The following is a 22,843-nucleotide window of genomic DNA, read 5'->3' on the forward strand; positions in this document are numbered from 1 at the left end:
ATTAGGAATAGGAATATCATCAGACAAAATCTGAAAAGAATGGTGATGTTTCTGCCATAGATCGAGTTCATAATGATATGAATGTTTGGGTGCATAGGTGCATATTGTATTATACACATACAAACAATTTTTATATCTGTATAATCAGTTTTCATAAACCAATCCTTGAAATCTACTCACCACATTATTTGGAATATTGTTTACTATTTATATTATTTTGCATTTCTTTAGGAGCCCATTAGTGGATAAGCAATCTTCAAAGGTACAAAATGTGCATGTATTTTTTTAAAACTTGTTGAAATATTAGTAAAAACTGATTAGAGATTCCAATTTTGTGTTTCAGAGCTCTGCTCGATTTCACAACATAGCAGTTGGTAACATTATCTGGGAAGAAAAAAGGGCATAAGTAGAGGAACTAATGATTCAGTCATCTATAAATATCTAGGAGGTGATAGGAAGAAAAACATCAAGGGCCAAACTTATTTTGTAACAATACTAACAGCTAGTTTCAGTTTACATATGAATATTTCATCCTGTTTCAAATCAAATGTCCATTATTGCAAAACCTACTCTACAGGTTGGACTTCCCTGGTCTGGCACCCTCAAAACTTGATCGGTCCTGAATGAGGGAATTTGACACACCAGGAGAAGTTTCCTGCCACCGGCCTTCCACCAGCTCAACTTCTGGCCTTGGCTGACCCCCACCCTATCCCAGGCTCCCGGCAGTGTCACTGGACCCCCACTTCCCGGCCATGGGGGCAGTTCCTCTACCCTAGGCCTTTCTAGTCCGGGAACATCTGTGATCTTCCGGACCAGAGATTCATGGTTTAGGGAGGCACAACCTGTATTACTATATTAAGAAAGGTAGAAGGGCTTTTAATTACATGGCTGCATCTAGACTGGCATGATTTTGCAGAAATACTTTTAACGGAAAAGTTTTTCTGTTAAAAGTATTTCTGCAAAAGAGCATCTAGATTGGCACAGATGCTTTTGCGCAAAAAGTGATTTTATCTGTGCCCAGTATAGACACGCTTTTGCACAAAAAAACTCTGATGGCCGTTTTAGCCATCGGGCTTTCTTGAGCAAAAAATTAAGGTGCCTGTCTACACTGGCCCTCTTGCGCAAGTATTCTTGCACAAGAGGGCTTATCCCTGAGCGGGAGCATCAAAGTATTTGTGCAAGAAGCACTGAATTCTTACATTAGAACGTCAGTGCTCTTGTGCAAATTCAAGCAGCCAGTGTAGACAGCTGGCAAGTTTTTGCGCAAAAGCATTTGCTTTTGCACAAAATCTTGCCAGTCTAGATGCGCCCCATATGTGTATTCAGATGTCACATTACCCCAGGAATGTGGCTGTATCAGTTCTTACTTTTGCCAGTATATAATTCAATTGTATACTGGCAAAAGTAAGAACTGATACAGCCAAATGTAACCTCTGGCCCCTGGAAGCTCTTCAGCTTTCCTGTAGATATCCAGAGTACCGTCTACACAAAGGTGTATGTGTTTGTGGAAGAAGAGGAGGAATGCCCCGCTTTTTGTGAGTGCAGAATATCTTGCTAGACAGTCTTCTGCCTTGTCTTTCTAATTTGTCTGACTCCACACAATCCAATTGGCATATTTAGCATGGACTCCTATGTTTACAATGCTCAGGTGTTGCTTAGCTGCTCACATTAAGAAACAGTTTAAAAGGACTGTGGCTTTACTTTATCAGGTGGACCCTAGCTGGCAGCTCCATTACATTCAGACTAGCCTGATGAACGTCCCTTATAGATTTCTCTAAGATAATGCCTTGCACCTAATAAAAGCAAGTGGGGTGTGGAATGAAAGGAGTGGTAAACAAGCTGTCACTCAGTAAGCACTGCCACCAAGAAGAGAGCCCCTTCACAGCAATGATTTAGAAAGGGTAACGCCTCCATAAAAGAAAGACTGGCTCCCAAAGCTTTCCATATAATAGTTGCTCAGTCCTCACACTGGGAAACAGAGAAAAGACTTAAAGATACAAGAGAGAGCAGAAATGGGATCCTTCCACAAAGTTCCCATCTAAATATCAGATATCACTGAGTAAGGAGGTATTCACATCTGAGGGGTGGACCTGCCCTTTTATGATACGAAGAGAAGTTTGCAAAATGCACAAGCATATTTAAGTTTGAATTTAAAATATCTCAAGTTCAGAAATGTATCAGGGTCACATATGAAAGAGAGAAAGATTATTCTAGACAGAGGAAAAACCTCTCCGGATTTGTGAAGCATGGAAGGCAGTGAACTGCTTCATGAGCATAAAAGGGTATCACAAGGAGGAGGGAGACAAATTGTTCTCCTTGGCTCTGAGGATAGGACAAGAAGCAATGGGCTTAAACTGCAGCAAGGGAGGGTTAGGTTGGACATTAAGAAAAATGTCCTAACTGTCAGGGTGGTTAGATACTGGAATAATTTGCCTAGGGAGGTTGTGGAATCTCCATCTCTGGAGATATTTAAGAGCAGGTTAGACAGACACCTGTCAGGGGTAGTCTAGAGGGTACTAGGTCCTGCAGTGAAGGCAGAGGACCAGACTTGATGACCTCTCAAGGTCCCTTCCAGTTCTAGTGTTCTATGATTCTATGATTCTAGTGTTCTATATATCTCCTCCCCTTGTCACCTCTATGACTGAGAGGAGTATGCGTATTTTGCCCTTCAAAGGCAGTCAGATAACTGCCTCTGGGGAGGATTGCCAGCTACATTTCTAGCATCAACAGCTTCCTGGAGCTTCTTTAACTCTAAAGGTTATAGATCAGGTAATAAATAGTGGGTGGTATAATGCAGGAGATCTCTTGCAGTTAAAGAAAAAAGATTCAGAAGTAACCTGAGGCATCCAGAAATAATATGGAGTAAATCAAGCATCAATATGTAATAAAGAGCTGAATAATAAACAATGTTAAGATTATGTAAAATCAAGATTTTGAGTAAACAAGTTTAGCGGTGAAGAAAATAGAAGTGATGATAAGAACAACTCAAAACCGTTTAGATATTTTCAAGAAAAATAGTGGCATAAGGAGCTATGAAGCTAAATTTTAACTGCAGTCTAAGGTATTGTGAACTTGTCTGAACAACACTGAAGATGTTCAGTTGAATATTCTGTGTGTTGTGCAGTCCTGTGCATTATGAAATTAAAAATACATCACACTGGCTGTCCCTAACATCTTTGCAATTGCTTTGTGCAATTAACATTACCACAGTCTTCAAAGTATCCCAAGAAGGATCTGGACTTCTAACACTCCAGTCATCTGAAGAAGTGGGTTGTGCCCATGAAAGCTCATGATACCATATACATGTGTTGTTAGTCTTTAAGATGCTGCTAGTCTATTTGTTGTTGGGGTTTTTTTTAAGTTTTTCCTGTTACAGACGAACTCGGTGACCCCTCTGAATATTATTTCAGAATGACATCAGTTATTCAGAAATAACACTGCTGTGGAGTCTTTCTGAATGGTTCAGGAGAAGGCTGGACATTGAAGAGCACGTGTTTTGGGGAAAATCAGGACTGGGAGGGGGATTTTGGGGTCATCTTACCAGGTATAATCAAGGATGAGACCACAGTGTGTGGTAGGAGTGTAACAGGCAAACTGCTGGAATTAGAATTGCTGCCTCAGAACTGCTTAATACACAGCCACTTGGTGTATGTGTACGTGCTGGCTGGGAGCATCAAGACAAAAGTGTCTCAAAATGTTCTGACAACGTCACAGGCAATGATACAAAGCCTTAGGGAGTGTCTAGACTACAGGGTTTTTTCAAAAAAAGTAGCCTTTTTTCAAAAAAACTTAGCCTGCGTCTAGACTGCAGCCGCGCTCTTTCGAAAGTAAATTGAAAGAATGCAGCAGTTTTTTCAATCGCGGTAAACCTCATTTTACGAGGAACATCTTTTTTCGAAAGTACTCTTTCAAAAAAATGGTGCTATTGAATGCAAACTGTGCTTTTTCAAAAGAGAGCATCTAGACTCTCTTTCGAAAAAACGGCTTGCTTTTTCGAAAAATCTGCTTGTAGTTTAGATGCTCTCTTTTGAAAGAGGCTTGTAGTCTAGACATAGCCTTACTGGCATGGACTGTACTTCAAGAAGATGTAGCAATTGGAAATGAGATGGATAACCACTCATGTTCCTGCATACCACCATTTGGGGAACCTTTGCCCTGGTACTACAGTAACACTGGTAAGATAGAATATGCAAGTTACATAATTAAACACTGATGTCTGTAACTTTTACCCACTGATTTGCAGAAATAGTCCAGATCACTTTAATCTAAACCACATGCAATATGAAACCAGGATAAAAAGGTGAAAATTAGTATATCTGAATATATATTATACATTTCCTCTGAGTTATAAATCAGTGAATGGATTCAGTTTACACTTTCTTCAGCATGCTGTTGGTCACTACTTCAGACCAAAATTTTGTTGTTTAGATACTCAAATTGACTTCATTTGGAATTGTGTATAAAAGAAATATGGTATCCAGCTCTCACCGTACAGAATACTGGCTTCAGCTCTATATAATACATGCAATGGAGTCATAGTAAGGACTGAGATTTCTTTGGGCCTTGTCAGCCTCTGTGCACCACAAAACAAAACTGAAGGAGTAGACACTGACACACATGAAGGGACATTTTTCATGTGTCTTGTTAGCCAATCAGATAATAGTTAGAGATACTCCTGGCACTTGCTGACTATTCTATAATAGTAAACTTTGCAATTCCCCTCACAGAGTGTCCTCTGCATGCCTTCATTTGGGTGAAGACATTGCCCTTCTCAGAGAAGAGTTAGTGTTCCAGCCCCCATTTGGGCCCTATGATATCCCACAGTACTGGTGAGAAAGACAAACTGTGTCTGCCCCCAAGGCACCACTCATTTTTCTCCCTTCTGCAAATCCAGAGAGAATCTTCCCTCTAAGAGGTGCTGCCTAGATGCTAGTAGGCCATCCTCTACACACACACACACCATCATCATTATCATTCAAGTCCCTTCTACTAAGGGAGCAGTGGGTTGCATCTTCTGCCTAATTATGACCTTAAAAGCATCTCCTTTTATCTGACATCTTGCTTAGACAGGTCAATGCAGCCACTTACCAGTGTGCTTTCTGCTGTGCATCTGTAAATGGGACAACTTAAAGTATCGTTTGTTACAGCCGGGGTATGCACACATGAAGGGACGTTTTTCATTCGTCTCACTTGCTGATCGGACAATAGTTGGAGCTACTCCTGGCACTCGCCGAACATCCTACAAAGGCAGAAACACCAGTGAACACAGCTAATGCAAGTGCATAGAGACATGAGGCTGCTCCCATTGTAATCAATAGAAACACTCAAACACACTTTATCATGAGTAGGATACTCTAATGTAGGAAAATGATCATTTTTGTATTCTGTTAAAGTATAACAATGTTCCTTCACCTTTTCCATGTACAGCATTACAGTTATATGAAAGTAAGTTATATATCCCAAATTCCCTCTAATATTTATATCTAAGATTAAATGGACCAAGTTCTGAACTAATTTCCAATAACATAAATGTAGAGTAACCCCCATTAGCATCAATGTGCTAATTTCAGAGTTAGACCAGCTAACGGAGATTAGAACCTGACCCAGAGAAACTTTTTTAATTTCTAGCTTGTAAAATTAAGTTAAGTTAAGATCCAAAATGTCAATGAAATGTCTTACTACAACAGAAAAAAATTATTCTTATATGCTGCTGTGTGTTGACACCTTGTCTATACAATGGCACTGCCAGAGTGCTCCAACCAAGAGGGTAATAATTAAGTGTTAACTGCTCAGTTATGCCAAGGCATTTCAAATGTAACATACAGTATGGGACCCATCAGTATTAATGTTATAACCACTTATAAATGGGTGAGATTCAACCCTCCTGGATTTTATGGCACTTTCAGATATTCAACTGGCAGTTTAGCCATTATGATGTGATCGCTTAGTGTGCTTCTGTCTTCAGGGAATGATGTTCAAATTGTTACAATTTTATGAATGCACACATTCAAATCTTCAGGACACCTCATTGTTGCTCAGTCTACTATAATTACAGTAAAACTTATGGGATTAAAATTACTAAATACTCAAACTTTCAAGTGATATGAGAGGGCTCCATTTTTTGGCTGTTCTAAAGTTAGTGAAAAACGTAGCTCCAAAGATATGTCATAGAAGGAAAAATATATGATTTTTCATACTACAGCTTTTGCAGAAGTGATCTTATCTTTTTCTTCAGTGAAATCAGAAGCAACTTATTTCAGAAGTGTCTTAATGACCCAGGAACCGTATAGTTACCAACAGAATTATAAATACCAATAAAATAATCACTAAGTACTATAACTGGAAAATTAGTAATTCTGCTTCCTCTATGTAGAATGTCCAGATATACTTACTTGTATTCCTCTAAAGACTCCATGGGTGTGTATTCTATATTGGGCCCCACAGCTATATAACATAGGCCCAGTATGGTTGTCATTCTCATATCCCGTTGCATGGCTGCAGATAAAGAGGGGAACAATGCATAGGGTTAAATATTTTTAGCACATAGCTCCAAGCAAGAGGCTTTGTTTTTAATATGATTATATATTTTTAGGTTTTGATTTGGTAGTCAGGTGATCCATTCTCATATGAAAATTACTGTAAAAAGGATTCCTCTTTCACTACATGGGTCAGATCATGATTATCACATTTCCTGCACAATGCATTGACTCAATAACATTAGTTGCATCTATTATTGCGCAATAAATACCATCCAGGAAAAAAGGAGTATTGTCATGGTTTAAAGTGTGATGCATGACCACAAAGATGTCAAGTTTATGTTCCTGTTTTTTTTTCCTTATGTGCATATGTGCAAGTTATTTATCAGCTAAATGCCGTGCTGGCTATTGCTAATATCTTTGGAATGAGCAAAATGCCTCAAGTTTCACATTAAGTACAGTGGATTTTGTCAGCACCTCATGACTCAGATATTACCAGATAATACTGAGAAAGTGATGACATTTATAAGAATAGCAGTCGTGTACTCATACATACAGATTACAAATCAGTGTTCTAACCATCTAACCCACATATCAGATTACAAGATGCACTGTAGTTTAACTCTTTGTAAAAATCAACATATGCTAACCACAAAGGGGATGATCCTCAGTTGGTGTAAATTATCAAGATTTTCCAGGCAGCAGCAAGGCAACATTTAATATAAATATTTTTTCACAACTCTTTCCCTACGTAAGGTGTAATTCAGTAAAATGTTTTGTTGTGCAGAAAGGTAGAAACACTGATGGATCTTTCCACTTGACCATCTCACAGTTATTAAAATGATGCATGTACACTGCAATTTTTAGTTCTGAATGAATAGTCATTTGTGTTAATAAATTAAGAGCAGCAGGTGTTTAAATTTCAGTATCCTGAACATTCAAAATCTCCAGGAGTGGAGTCCAGAGAGACACAATGAGGAACAGCACAGATAAATAAAAAATTGTAATCCTGAGGCAAGCCTAGAATAATTGTCACCACAATTACAGTCTATTGAAAAGGAAAGAAGGTCCCTTTGAAAGAAAGCAGTCTATATAAAGGTCCAGCCTTTCAAATTATTTACAAGAACAAACAATGGAATTGTGGGACATAAAAATCTAAAAGTATCATGAATTTGACCAAAAGGGGAGAGGTTTTTTTAGTACGTTATACGTGTAAAATGTATTGCATTCTTCTTTAGTAGTTGGTCCATGCAGACATTAGCAATCTACTTCTGCCACCTAACAGAAGGGGTATATTTACACAGCAGGGCTAAACTCAAAATAAACTACGCAATAAACTATAGCTTATTTCAAATGTGGGCATGTCTACACAGCACTCATTTTGAAATAGAGCACTCTTCCTCCGACTTCCCTTACTCCTCATACAATGAGGGTTACAGGAGTCAGAGTTAGAAGCCCATTATTTTGAATTTATTTCAATATAACAGACTTGATGTGTAGACATGCAATACGTTATTTCGGAATATAGCCACTCTCCAAGTTACAAACAAGTTACAGACCAACACTTGGTCCATAACTCAAAGTGTTCGTAACTTGGATTCCATAGTTACATGGAGACCGCGCTGTTCGTAAGCGCAGATCGCTGTTCGTAACTTGGATCTGCATTTACAACTGCTTTGGTCATAAGTGTGGATGGTAGCAAGTTGATGTGGTGGTAACTCGGGGAGTTGCTGTAACGTCCGTTATTCTGAAATAACACTGCTATGTAGATATAATCAAGAATTCCTTTGGCTCACATGGACAAATCTAAGGGGTTCAAACACTGCTGATAGCACCCTCTTCTAATTGCACTAAACCCAAAGGAAAGCTTCCAGTACCCATGCAAAACCTCTTTCTTTGACTTTCTTTTTCTGGAGGCTTCTCGCCACAAAATTCCTAATTGGGTATTCCATTAACAGCCTTTTTTAGCCAACTGTTCAGGTTAGTGTTGTGCAACAATTACCTCCCTAGAAACCACAACTAGCTTTCTTGAAAGGAAGCCAGATTTTTACTTTAATTTTTTTTTTCCCAGGGCCAAATCTGCAAAGCTCAGGCATGACATCCTTGGCTGTGCAGGTCAGGTCAAAAGTGACACAGCAAGTGTTTCACTGCTCCACAAATTCTACCACGGGTGTGATTTTTCCTAGCTCTGAAAGGTTAGATTTTTTTGAAGAATACCAGCCCTGCTGGAAGCAAAGGGTTGAAAACTAGACCTCAGAAGAAAGTAGAAGTTTATTGTTTTTTTAAATTTCACAATGAAACAGGCTAAAAGAATAATTATATTCCATCTGTAGCACTGTGTATAAGTGTGGTGGGTAATTTTAGTAGCAGCTAGGGACAGTAAATGAATTCTGCCTTCACAATAAACATGGCATATAGCATTATCCCACAAACAAGATTCTGCTGGTTCTATTTCTACAAGTGTAACAGGCACAACTTACTAATTAGTAAGGATGGATGATCTGACCCTAGATGATTGTAATAATCTAACTTTGGGGGCACTTTCTGGAAGTCTATGGAACTATTGGTACAGTAGTAATAGATGGTCACAAATTGAGCCCATAGCTGCTGCGTTGAATCGAAATCTGACTCTGCATGGATAGGGACTGTCGTACAGCTTGTTGAAACTGATTGATTTCCCACGTCTGTCCTTCTCACTAGCTTCCTTTTGTTACAAGCAAACATAAGGCACACCAAGCTATGTTCTGCACTGTGAAAATTTTAATACACCCATAATATACATAGCATACACACTAGAATGTGGACGATTCCGTGGAAGAACTATTGTCTGGCAGCCCTCTACAGCTTCTCAGGCTTTCCAAAAACTACAGAATCATGACTTCTGGTTTCATTTCAAAAAGGAGACGGCAATTATAGGAAAGTCCAAGCTCCATGAGCAATATAAGTCAATAGTGAGCTCAATCATGCAGTACACTAAAATAATTACAAATACACATCTTTTGGCTGGAGATTTTTTTTTAAGTGAGAAATTCTTTGACTTTAAGCTCTTTGGAGCAGGGACTATATTTACCCGGATGAGCAGGCAATGCCTAGTACATTGTGACCTCTAAAGACAAGTAAAAATATTAATTCAGAATAAATAAATCATGTGTTCTACTTATTTACCAAGGGATCACCTGTCCCTTAATAGACAGACGGTTTAAAACAAATGAAAGGTATTTCTTCACACAATGTTCAGTCAACCTGTGGAACTCTTTGCCAGAGGATGCTGTGACAACCAGGACTTAAATAGGGCTCAAAAAAGAACAAAATAAATTCATGGAGAATAGGTCCATCAGTGCTTATTAGCCAGAATGGGAAGAAATGGTGTCCCAACCCTCGGTTTGTCAGAGGCTGGAAATGGGTGACAGGAGAGGGATCACTTGACAATTGCCAGTTCTGTTCATTCCCCCAGGACACCAGTGGAATTGGTCACTGTTGGAAGACAGGATACTGGGCTAGATGGACTTTTGGTCTGACACAGAATGGCTGGTCTTATGTTATGTTCCTACATTTCTGTAATCTATATTATTTTGCATCTGAGCTAAATGAAAAAATAGGATTAGGATTTAAAATAAAGCAGCTGTGATTGAAGCTAAGATGTTAATTGTAGAGTAGGAAACTGGAATCAAGAATTCTGTGCAAAAAATAAAATAAAAAGGAAAAATTTGTTTCCCCTGTGTAATGTCTAAAGTCATATTTATGACTGATAGGGGAAATGCTGAGAAGAGCCAAGACAGAACAAAGCCAGATGCAGTTAAACGCTGTTGTCAGAACAGTGCTATTTTAGTGATACAGGCAAAACCCTACAGGAGTTCCCGATTGAGTAAAAACAGCAGGATTTGACTCTTAAAAAGAGTCCCAATTCTGTGTCCATTGGTGAATACAGAATTCCCTTGGACTTCAGTTGGAGTTACAAAAATCTATCCAAAGGCAGAATTGGACTATAAACATTTAGAATCCATCAAGTTGGTTACTGAGATGGCCCCATACATATATTGCCTTTAGTTCTAGGCAGTCAGCTGCAGACCTGGAAAAAATGCATAAAATGTAGCTCCATGTTTCTGCAAAACAAAGAATGATACTTGCAACATAAAATGCTAAGCAAGTGCTATTATTGTGGAGCAGTTAGAAACATTTGCCTTTAGCATTAGGCCAGAAAATCCTTAACACCTAGAAAGTAGCTCTTTTACAATGATTAATCTCAGCACTGTACAGATTGTATAGAGATTAATAAATATGAAGGTTTTACAGATGAGAATGTGTGATGAAAAACAGAGCAGCTTTAGAGAGTTGTACCAATACAAGAGGTTCTAAAAAAAAACCTCATAAAAGATTACTTTCTAATCTGAATATTTTAAAAAACCCACAACCTGCAATTTCTCTCTCACACCAACCTTACTTTGTTACGCTAGCACTATCTGATTAATTTACAACTAGCCTCAACTTAAAACCGGAGAGTTGAGCTTGATGTTTTTTATTATTATTACTACATATGACTAAAAAAGGGAAGTTGTAGGGCACATTGAGAAGAGCGAGCAAATATCAGCATGAAACATGAATGCATGTTGACTCAGATTCAGATATGGAAGAACAAAAAAAATCAGAAGGAAACATTATACAAAACAGGCAAATTAAGGTGCAAATTACTAATGTTTCAATGCAAGAACTGGAATATTTTGGATGTAGAAACAGACAAAAATTAGGCAGAACAAAGGGTGTGGTCAGTCCATGTGATAACAGGACAGAAAAGAAATACAGCTAATTTCCTTTGCTAAAATATTTACCACCCGAACATTATGGGAAATGCATGCCATTGCTGAGGCAATAACGAGAAGTCTGAGGAATTACATAGATGATGTTTCTCCCCATTATTGGCAGTAATGTTAGTAAGCAGGAGGGAAGCATAAAGTTGCTGCTTTATCTGTATTCGCCAAGGCAAATGGACATTAGAGAGTTCATTTCACTGATTAGGGCCCAGTGTTCAATCATTATGGAGAAAGAAAATCTGAGCATCGAGTTTAGTACTGAACTAGTATTTGGAGACCTGGCTGAATTTGCAGCTCTGTTTGTGTACTTCCTTGGGCAGTTCACACCTCCTTGAAATCTATAGAAATACTGCCATTAGTTTAATAGGTCTAGGATATCACCCTCTGTGACTCAATTCCTTATCTGTAAACTGGAGATTGCCCTTCCCTTCTTCACAGAAGAGAGGATAAATTCATGATTTGGCACTCTGATAGGAGAGAAAGGGGAACAATACATAATACCATGAGCAACATCATTGTGTGCTCCCATTCATACCACATACCACATGTGAGACCTGCTAGGGACGTTTAAGCTTTCCAGAACTTACTAGTGGTGTTTATAAAGCTATGATGAAGGTTCTCTTGTTAATCTATCAGAGAAAGCCTAGACTTTAAGGGTTTTGCATTAGAATGCAATTTTAATAGATCTTTGCAAATGACCTCTCTAGTGTGCTCTCCAGCAAGTCCAAACAAGTGGCAATACATGCTAATGTGCATGGGAGCCCACTACTTACACAGCTCAAGAATAAAGAAAAAGACACAGAGCCAAACTCTGCCGGTTTACATACGTGACCACAGTGGCACTGTACGCACTCACTTCAGTTTCCAAATAGCAAACAGCAGAGCCATGCTATCTGTTTTGTGACAGGCCTTCTCACTTATAGCCTATTTAGTTAGTCACAACTTCAGGCTCCACAGCAGGGTTTAGGCTCCTACCCAGTATTGACAGGTCTGTGGGATTGCTGCTCTGTAGTCTTTATTCAGATCATAGCACCTGGTCTTGGGCCCTCTTGAATGGAACTTTGGAGGCTGCCAGGGACCAGAACAGACAGCTGAATAGGCAGCTATTCAATATTTCTTTTTATTCTCATTATGCCGTGTGTGGTTGTATAGGGTGTGCCTAGACTATATGGCTCCGTCGACGGAGCCATGTAGATGAGTTTACTAGACGTAGCAAAATGAAGTGGCAATTTAAATAATCACTGTTTCATTTACATCAAAATGACCGCCGCGCTGTGCCGATCTGCTGATTGTCGGCACTGCGCAGTAGTCTAGACGGGGATCAGCTGACTCCAGAATCCTTTGTCATCAGATCCTTTATGCCTCGTGAAATCAGCTGATTGGCACAGCGCGGCAGCCATTTTGATGTAAATGAAACGGCAATTATTTAAATTGCCGCTTCATTTTGCTATGTCTAGTAAACTCATCTATATGGCTCCGTTGACGGAGCCATGTAGTCTAGACACACCCATACTTATTTGTCTCACATTCTCCAAAACCTGCACTGGATAAAGAAATATGAATTTCTTCACGAGCTTTCCAAAGCTCTCATCTCCAAAGCACTGATTATTAAATAGACCCTAATGAAAATATCTTCACATCACCCCCTGGGAGGTGGTATTATTTTCCCTATTTTGCAGTTGTGAAACAAAAGGGTCAGATATTAAGGCCAAAATTATCAAAAGTCTCCACTAATTTTGAGAGTCCACCTTCAGACGTGTGGAAGGCCTGATTTTTCAGGGTACTTAGCATCTTTACATCACTTTTTTCAAAGTAGTGCTCGTTGATTTTAATTGCAGTTTTGAGTTCTCAGCACCAATATAAATCAGGCCCCAGCAGTCTCAATTTGGGCACCAGAAAATGAGTCGCACACGATTAGTGAATAGTTAGAAAAGACAGAATCCTGTTTAGAGTGATATTTGATTGAGACCATCCTTTCTCCTCCTGCAACCCTTTGTTACATTCACTCCCAGCCTTCCAATCTTTGTAACAAATTAGGGTGGGAGGAAGGATGTTCTACAACAGTCTCATTCACTATACAATCCAGATCCATGTCCTGTCTATCCTGTGCACTGAACAAGATAGGAGTCCTATGGATAAAATAACATCACATAATCAAAGAAGATATCATAATGCATATGCACAAGCAGGGCCAAGTAAGGTTGTATTATGGGAAGTCCCAAGCAACCTTAACTATAGGCGTCATTGCCAACTTGCCTAGAGTACATGGGAGTGGTTTTATTTAAGTACATTAAATTTAAATTTAATATAAACCCAACAAACAGGCTACTGAATTACATTCTTGTAAAATGATACGGTTTATAGTCCCTAATCACTAACATAATTTTAGATTTCTCAATTTATTGAAAACTTGCAATAATATTTCTCTCTTCTTTCTAACACAGTGCATAAAAGAAAGTTCAGCTGAGTCATGATGAACTGTGTGTGTGGGAGGAGAGGGGAATATCTATATAAGGACTGTCATCTTTGGAAAGAAATGAAGTTTTCTGTTTCAACATAAAGATGCCAATATTCATAAAATACAATTTCAAGATTGAGAAAAGTATCTGAAATAGTAAACGCCTGGGAATCACTTATGAACAGTTCATATATTTTAGAGATGTAAATCTTAGGAAGAGTACCTTATGTTCATGGCAACAGAGTTTGGAGGTACTGTGTTTTGTAACTCTCAGCCAGAGAAGACAGATAACTATTTTGGCTCATATTACCAGTGATGAGGCCATGTCTAGCACTGATTTTCCACAGATTCTACAATCTTGGCCTATACCAAAATTTTCAGCTTCATTTTACCATAGATCAGTCATCTTGATTTCTCCTTTTTTCTTTTCAAGATTTCTAGGTCACAAACTTTATATTACTAACAGTCTGCACTTTTGGACAAGTAAAACCATTTATTTTGTTCAGTACTCCTTTAATATTTCTATTGTGTCCCTTTTTTCCCCCCACTGAGTTCCCTAAAGAATAACCTCTTCCTTGTTTTAATAACTTGGATCTCAGTCAAGGTTGATGTGTTTCTCCTTTTTGCAGGGTATTTTCTTCAGAAGAGACAAAACAGTGTCTAATATTCCAATGAAGGGTTTTTTTTAAGGGTGCAGTTTAAAGAGTAAATTACAAACAGTTAAGAAAAAGTAGGAAATAGCTTCAGGTACAGAGCTGGTTAGCTTGAATTGTATACAGTAGTTGGGCTTCAAGAGGAAGAAAAGGGGTTCCCATTCTCTCCAATAAAGGAGCTTCCTGACAGATTCCAGGTGTAGCGCTTCATACTCATGCTCATTTAACTGGTTTGCTCTGACAAGCATAGTTTACGACACTACTATATAGTGCCTCTAGACTCCAAGTACCATTCACAAATAAGGGTTAGAAGCAGATCAGCAGTATCTCATATTATTCTGAAATACTGGAGCCAGCCTGCAAATAATACTGGATCAAGTTAGTTTCCTATATAGTTTGGGAATCTCCCTTACACACTCAGAAAACGGCATAGAGCATCGTACATTTCAGAGCCAAGCAAACATTGGCTTTGTCTGGACTAGTACCTCAAGGAGATTCTTGAGAACATGTTAACTGGCATGTGACTAAATTCTAGGTTGGACCAGGCAAGTTATAGGTTAGCAGAAGCTAGCTACTTGAGTTGAAACCTAGGCTGTCCCCAAGCCTTCAGCTGGACCAGGTAGCACTTGCTAACATACAACTTGCCTTGTCCACACTGGAGTTTTAGAACGGGTTAGTTATACTGTGCTATAAAACACATTTTAAAAAATAAATGTCTGTACCCAGTCCAGATGAGCCCTTTGATGTGGGCCATTCCATTTCCTCTTAGTACATTCTCTTCCATAGGCCCAAAAATGCTGCCCCATTTTGGAAGATCAAGAGTGGTTAAATTTTACTGATAACCCTCCAAGAGGACTGGGGAGACATCTTTGGAATCTCAATACAGTTAGTGTCCTGACTACAGGAAGGGAGGGACAGAAGTCCTGGCTCTGTAAGCACTACATCCTGCTACACTAACAATGTCTTTGATCTGCAGTGCCTCTGAGGCGGGCTTCCTCTTGCAGAGGAGCAGGAAACTCATATTGGACAAGCAGCAAACAAGCTAGAGTCCATGCTCTGCAGTGGGAGGGTGACAGTGGTATGGAGAAAGGAAGCCAGAGAAGATGGAAAGGGCCAGGAAAGGCAGGGATAGAAGGTGTGAGGTCTGTAGAGGAAAAGATAACAAAAAGGAAGGGGAGAAGAGCTGGCATGAGGAGCAGAGTGAGCTAGAACTGGAGAAAAGGGAGGAAGGGATGGAGGGCAGGAGACACAGGACCTAACAGCACTAATTTAAGCCTGGAGCTCTTGTATTTGTTCAGGTTCTCATACTGTTCTAGGAGTGTGCAGACCCCTTAACACCCTGCAGTTTAGAGCGGGTCAGTCTAAGGCTGATGATGGCTGAAGTGGTGAGAGCAGACCAGGGCCTCATCATCCCAGCATTGATATGATCAGCCCTCCGCTCCCCCCCAGAATGCTGTATCCCAGATTTTTGTGTCTCTTTCCCCCTTCTGCTTTCTTGCTTAGGCCACCCCTGCACTGTGGCTCTCCAACAGCCCCCAGTGGTATTTCACTCACCCCAGCGGCCCGCACTGCCTTTGGCTATGAGGTAGGCCCAGCAGCCCACTGGTGAGCATTCTAAACGCCAACTCCAGGGCTGAATCCAACACAAGATCTGTTGGACAACCTCAAGTTACAAGTGACAGAGAGCACATTTCTGAATTTCATTCAGGGTCAACCTCCTTATTATAGAGTCATGAAGACAGCACCTCACAGCAAGGAGGACTGAACTAATTAGATGGCAGAATCTTCCCCAAAAAATTAAAAACTTTTACTAGCGGAAAATAACAGAACTGACAAGCCCCATCATTCAATTGCAGAGGTTTTTCCATGGTTTCCAATCCTTCATTCACCAGCTTATTTTATTAATGCTTTGGAGTAGAGATCTACCTTGTCTTCATACCCATTCATGAGCTACCTATCACATATTGGTGGTGGATATATATATAGAATAACATGGCTTCTTAGAACCATCTATATTATAATTAGACAGGTTTTCATGTTCATATTATCCCAAATTAAATTCAGGTATTACTAGTCTATTACTAAAAAACATCTTGCTCACACAAATTGAAATTGCTCATTCATATTGCATTTACCTGGCACCTAAATGGGATAAACTACAATGAAGACAGTTTGTTTAGACAGTAAAATGATCAAAAATCTGTAATGTATTTGCTATTCTTCGTGACAGATTGGGTTAAGACAAAAGACAAAAAAAGGACAATTTAACAAAATACTCCTTGCTCTTCCCCCTTTGACTAACCTTGGACTAAAAAGTCTTGAGAAAACTAGACCATAAAATTCTTATTAACTGTGAACTTACTAGTAGAATAAAACTTTTAATAGCTCAAAAGGGTTATTTAAAAAAAAAAAACCCGTTACATGACAAACAAATAAAGACCCATTTTTGACAGGTTAGCATTTTTCATGCCATTATCCTTATTTCATTCATAAAATAAAAAATAAAGTGAAGTTAACTACACTAATGCACAAAAAGATTACAAAATAACAAAACACCTTACCCCTTTAATGTAGATCCCAAGTTCATTTGATTCCATGTCATGCATTCAAGCTGTGAGGTCATTTGGTATAAATTGTCACTGTTATGAAAATATCTAGAATTAGAACTAAAAATGACTTGACTAAATTAAAGTAATACTTAAAAAAGCAATATTTTCATTTTTCTTTTTTAAAAGTGTTTTCGAAATACATATAGCAGTACCAGATGAATGTATTTTATTTCACTGATTTTATCAGTGTGTATACCATTAATTTCTAAAGAAAAAAATGTTTGCGAGAAAAGGACATGGCGTTCGTTGTGATTTAACTTGTCAATTTCAAATGGCTGAGAAAAGTTACATAAGAAAGTTCTTAAAGAAGAAAATATAACTGCAGTTAAATTAACTGAAATAGTATATACAGATCTGTTGAGCAAAAAGCAGATTTTTTATAAAAAAAGAAAGCGAATTAATTTTAATAAAGATTGTAGAGGATCAGTGGTTAATGGACTGAAACACTTATCATGACCGATGATGAATGTTACTACATAAAGTGACTTGACAAGAAAAAAATGGAGTGGTTGAACCATAAATTAAGCTCCTAACTGAAATCCTAGTCTTTTTTTTTTTTTTTGGTTTTATGTGGGTTTTTTTTAACGCTATAATCTTAGAACAATGAACTCACCAGACACCAAAATTCTCAAAAACAGTTTGTCAGTTGCGTACTTTGTTTTTAAAGGAAACCCGTCAGTGTTGTTGTTGTTTTTGTTGTTTGTTTGTTTGTTTTTTAGATTAGCTGTGACCAAAAGAAATGGAGATTACAGATATACTGACAGAATCATGCTCAACACTTATCACAAATAACTGAACAATAAAAACGAACGGGTATGTGCTTCGAGGAGAGGGAAAACCGCTGCGAAATTGCAATACCAAAAGCAGTTCTGTCCCCAAGGGACGTCTCAGTAAGTTAGCCGCACGAGGGTTGTCTCACTATAGAGACAAGGCTGGTTTCCATCTGCACAGCCTGTTTGGGCTGCACAACCCTCCACGGAGAAAGCCCCGTAGGTTCGTTCTGAATCCGGAGTCTGCAAATTCAGGTTCTCCGATCTGCTGCAGAGAATCTTATTGAACAACGGTTCGAGTCCCTAGCCCTGTCCAGTCCGATTTAGGATCGCTGTAGGTGCCAATCAATGAACTGGCAATTCACAAGCAACGCAAGATTCCTGGCTGAGGGCTGCAGATAGGTTAGTTTAAGCTAAAAGGAGCCGTGGAAAGGAAACGCGTGGACCTCACGAGACTTTGGTAAGTGATTGTCAGTCATGTTGGTGTGAACAGGTTTGCCCAGGCAGGTAGAAGTGAGCTAGAAAAGTCAGCTTTTGCTGGGAAGCTTTTCCATGTAAAACCAAGTTACATTACTTCAATCTGAAAGTATGTGCAGTATCATTTGTCAGTATCGCTGGACACTGTTATTCATTACAATGTCTGAACGGCTATTATGCTACTACAATGTCCTGCATATCAGCTCAGAAATTGTGAGACTCTCCTGCAGTTTCCCCATTTGCAAGAGCCGTTCGTGCTGGTCTGTGCCACTTACGTTTTGCAATTCCACGAATTCTTCCTGTAATGCTGCTGTAATTAATTCCTTCAGGGCCTTGATTTTTATTAGAAGTGCCCGCCCGATGCATTTACAGCAGGAGATTTCCCCTTAACTTTCTTTCCCTTGACAGTTCATTTATAAGAGCCTCCCTCACACACACTTCCCCCCTCCCTGCTTTGCGTTTTCATCAAGCAATGCACTTTGTCATCTTGTCACTCGGCAGCAGCCACCGTGCCCCGCGCGGGCTTTGGTGACAGTGCACCGCCAAAGCGCGTAGGAAAGGGGACCACTGTCAGGGACAAGCTGAGGGTAGCCCTGGGCTCGCCGTGTTAGTGCCGCTCGAAACGTGGCTGGCTCCTGCTCTCCGCTCAGTCGGGGGCGGCCAGCTTTGGGCCCTACAAATGAGCCTTCCCCGGGCAATCCGGGACCATCTCCACTTAGCACCGTCCTGCGTTTCCGTTGGCCAAACCTGCAGCAAGTCCAGAGGCAAATTCAGCTCTCGTGAACCGGGGGGGGCAAAGGCTTTGGGCGTCCACGGGCAGACTGCCCCGGGCTTGCATGGGCCTTGGAGCAAGCCCCTACACCGGCCATCAAGACAGCGCCCCCAGAGGCCCGTGTGCGCCGGGGTAACAGAGCAAGAGGTGGCCCGCGCCGCTCCCAGAGAGGCGGCTTGCGCGGCGGCAGAGGCGTTCGGCACTTGTTCCAGGCTGGCTGGGGAGAGGAGGCGGCGACAGGGAGGAGGCGGGAGGCCAGGGGGCGGCACTCAGCGCCCTGGGAGACCGGAGCTGGAGCGAGGGGTGCAATGAGGGACGGGGGCAGTCCGGTGTAGCGAGCAAAACACTAACTTCTCAGAATTTGCTACTTTGGGTGCACTGAGCATGCGCACCCGAACTGAGCAAACTCAGTGTCCCTCGCTGTAGCCGCTGCCCTCTCTCTGCCCTCACTGCCTCCTCAGATTTGCTTCCTCCTCTTCGGAGGTGTTTAAAATGATGAAGGGGGGCAAATTGCAGGGGGGGGGGTGTCAGGTTCTGAGCATGGGGCAGAAATTTACCGGCTGGAGGCATCAATCTTCTTTTTTTAGCTGCAGAAGAGGGGCGAAATTTGAAAAATCGGGGGGTGGGGGGTGGTAGCCTTGGTTAACCCCGGGCTGGGGGACACTGCCAGACCCTGTGCACGAACAAAACCCCCGTTTAGGGAGGGGGAGAGGTGGGAACAGTCACCCAGCAGGACAAGCCACCTGATGTCCTTGTAAATATCAGTTTTCCAGTGGCAAAGTCTTTTTTTTCTTTATTTTCCCTGGACTCTGCCTGTCAGCCCCCGAGCAGGGGGCGGGCTCCTGGGCTTGAGTTCTTAAAGGCACAGGCCTCCCAATTCCTAGACGGTCAATGCTTAGACACCACCGTTCCTCTGTATGTGTACAAGTGTGAAATATTCTACATACAGTTCCTGTCTCAAACTCTGCCTCTCACTTTTTTAGTATTTAATAGTTTTCTCTTTGTTTCTCTATCAGAAGTCACTGCATCTCCTTTCTCTTGTGTACTATGCTGATATGATAAAGTCCCTCCCATCCACACCCTCTCCTGTACTGCAATCCCCTGACCCATGGCAGATCCCACACCTGTCCCCCAAACTCCCCCTAGCAAGCACCCCCTCATGCACCCAAACTCCGTCCCAGATCCTCATCACCAAACATGGGCAAGTATCGGAGGGGTAGCTGTGTTAGTCTGAATATGAAGAATCGTTGAGGAGTCCTGTGGCACTATCTTCAGTTCGTCTATAAGGTGCCACAGGACTCCTCGCCAACATGGCCAAGTGAAATTTTAGTGATTCCTCCCGTAGTCAATGGGGACATGGGTCAGAGAACTCAGAGCAGGGGGCTCCAACATTTTGAAAGTGCAATCCAATATGTACCTTATATATAAATACCCTTTTCCCGCTTCCTTCTTACCCCTTCTCCAAGTCCCAGATCCTGCACCCTCTATCCTCCCTCTCTTGCCCATCCTCAGTCTCTTTCATCAGCCTGGGACAGACGGTTGGGTGCACATGCTCTGGTCTTTGCTTAAGGGATCTGGAGTGTGAGAAGGGCTCTGATCAGCTCTTGGAGCATGCATTTACTGTGGTGTTCTAGGTGCAGGCTTTGGCAGGGTATTTGGATGCATGGGTGCTCAGAGCAATGATAAGGGCTTGGATACAGGACTGGGTTCATGCCAGGGGTAGGAGTTAGTGATGTATGCTCCATTTTGTCACTGCTGGTGACTCCTAGATGGTGGTGGAGTGTGCCTAAGGCAGGCTCACCCATGCCCTTGCCCTGTAACACTACCTATAGCTGCAAGAAAACTCCATTCCTGGTCCTGTGTTGAAAGGATACAGAATGGTATATGTTGAACCCTGACATCAGCACCCCTCTTTTTCCTCCCCTGCCGTGCACACAAAGCAGCAGACTCCCAGGCGTGGTATCAGCTGCAAGGCAAAGTGCAGGACATCCACAGCAGTGGGGGGAGGGGCATTTAAGTGCTGGCACTTGATATCCTCTTGCCCACACCAGTCAGGATCACCTGACAGAGGATACAAGATCTACCAGTATATCCCTATCTATTGGTTGGTGACCACTGCCTCATAGCGACTGTCTGTCCAGGGTCAATGTGTCATATCATAAGAACATAAGAACGGCCGTACTGGGTCAGACCAAAGGTCCATCTAGCCCAGTATCCTGTCTACCGACTGGCCAGCACCAGGTGCCCCAGAGAGGGTGGACCGAAGACAATGATCAAGCGATTTGTCTCCTGCCATCCCTCTCCAGCCTCTGACAAACAGAGGCCAAGGACACCATTTTATCCCCTGGCTAATAGCCTTTTATGGACCTAACCTCCATGAATTTATCCAGCTTCTCTTTAAACTCTATTATAGTCCTAGCCTTCACAGCCTCCTCTGGCAAGGAGTTCCACAGGTTGACAACACGCTGTGTGAAGAAGAACTTCCTTTTATTAGTTTTAAACCTGCTACCCATTAATTTCATTTGGTGTCCTCTAGTTGTTCTATTATGGGAACTAATAAATAACTTTTCTTTATCAGCCCTCTCCACACCACTCATGATTTTATAGACCTCTATCATATCCCCCCTCAGTCTCCTCTTTTTCTAAACTGAAAAGTCCCAGTCTCTTTAGCCTCCCCTCATATGGGACTCGTTCCAAACCCCTAATCATTTTAGTTGCCCTTTTCTGAACCCTTTCCAAGGCCAAAATATCTTTTTTTAGGTGAGGAGACCACATCTGTACACAGTATTCAAGATGTGGGCGTACCATAGTTTTATACAGGGGCAGTAAGATATTCTGGGTCTTATTTTCTATTCCTTTCCTAATAATTTCTAGCAGCCTATTTGCCTTTTTGACTGCCGCTGTGGAAGTTGTCATAGAACTGTCCACGATAACTCCAAGATCTCTTTCCTGATTTGTCGTAGCCAAATTAGCCCCCGTCATACTGTACGTATAGTTGGGGTTATTTTTCCCGATGTGCATTACTTTACACTTATCCACATTAAATTTCATTTGCCATTTTGTTGCCCAATCACTCAGTTTGGTGAGATCTTCTTGGAGTCCCTCACAGTCTGCTTCTGACTTGACTATCCTAAACAGTTTGGTATCATCTGCAAACTTTACTACCTCACTGCTTACCCCTTTCTCCAGATCATTTATGAATAAATTGAAAAGGATTGGTCCCAGGACTGACCCTTGGGATACACCATTAGTTACCCCTCTCCAATCTGAAAATTTACCATTTATTCCTACCTGTCTTTGTTTCCTGTCTTTTAACCAGTTCTCAATCCAAGAAAGGACCTTCCCTCTTATCCCATGGCCATGTAATTTACACAAGTATACTATCATCCAAGTATACTATATCTACTGGATCCCCTTGTCCGCATGTTTGTTAACCCCTTCAAAGAACACTAATAGATTAGTAAGACAGGATTTCCCTTTACAGAAACCATGTTGACTTTTGTCCAACAAATTATGTTCTTCTGCATGCTTCACAATTTTATTCTTTACTATTGTTTCGACTAGTTTGCCTGGTACTGAAGTTAGACTTACCGGTCTATAATTGCCAGGATCGCCTCTAGAGCCCTTTTTAAATATTGGTGTCACGTTGGCTACCTTCCAGTCATTAGGTACGGAAGCCGATTTAAAGGATAGGTTACAAACCACAGATCATAGCTCAGCAATTTCCCATTTAAGTTCTTTTAGAACCCTTGGATGAATGCCATCCGGTCCCGGAGATTTGTTAACATTAAGTTTTTCTATTTGTTCCAAAACCTCCTCT

General features: G+C 40.9%; 1 protein-coding gene across 4 annotated transcripts in view; it reads right to left on the reverse strand.

Annotated features, from left to right (window-relative positions):
• WT1 (WT1 transcription factor) overlaps positions 1-22,843 on the reverse strand; it is a 58,469-nt gene that overhangs the window by 15,813 nt on the left and 19,813 nt on the right. For 2 of the 4 annotated variants that reach the window (XM_075927804.1, XM_075927803.1), the window contains exons 4-6: positions 16,957-17,034; positions 6,393-6,495; positions 5,089-5,239 (exon numbers count right to left, since the gene is read on the reverse strand). In XM_075927804.1, coding sequence (XP_075783919.1) covers positions 5,089-5,239; positions 6,393-6,495; positions 16,957-17,034 — 332 coding nt within the window. Of the gene's footprint in view, positions 1-5,088; positions 5,240-6,392; positions 6,496-16,956; positions 17,035-17,617; positions 19,348-22,843 lie in introns of those variants that run through there. The other 2 variants (XM_075927805.1, XM_014576439.3) reach the window with 2 other exon arrangements.

This window comes from Pelodiscus sinensis, chromosome 4 (genome assembly GCF_049634645.1).
Source record: "Pelodiscus sinensis isolate JC-2024 chromosome 4, ASM4963464v1, whole genome shotgun sequence".
Lineage (NCBI taxonomy): Eukaryota > Metazoa > Chordata > Testudines > Trionychidae > Pelodiscus > Pelodiscus sinensis.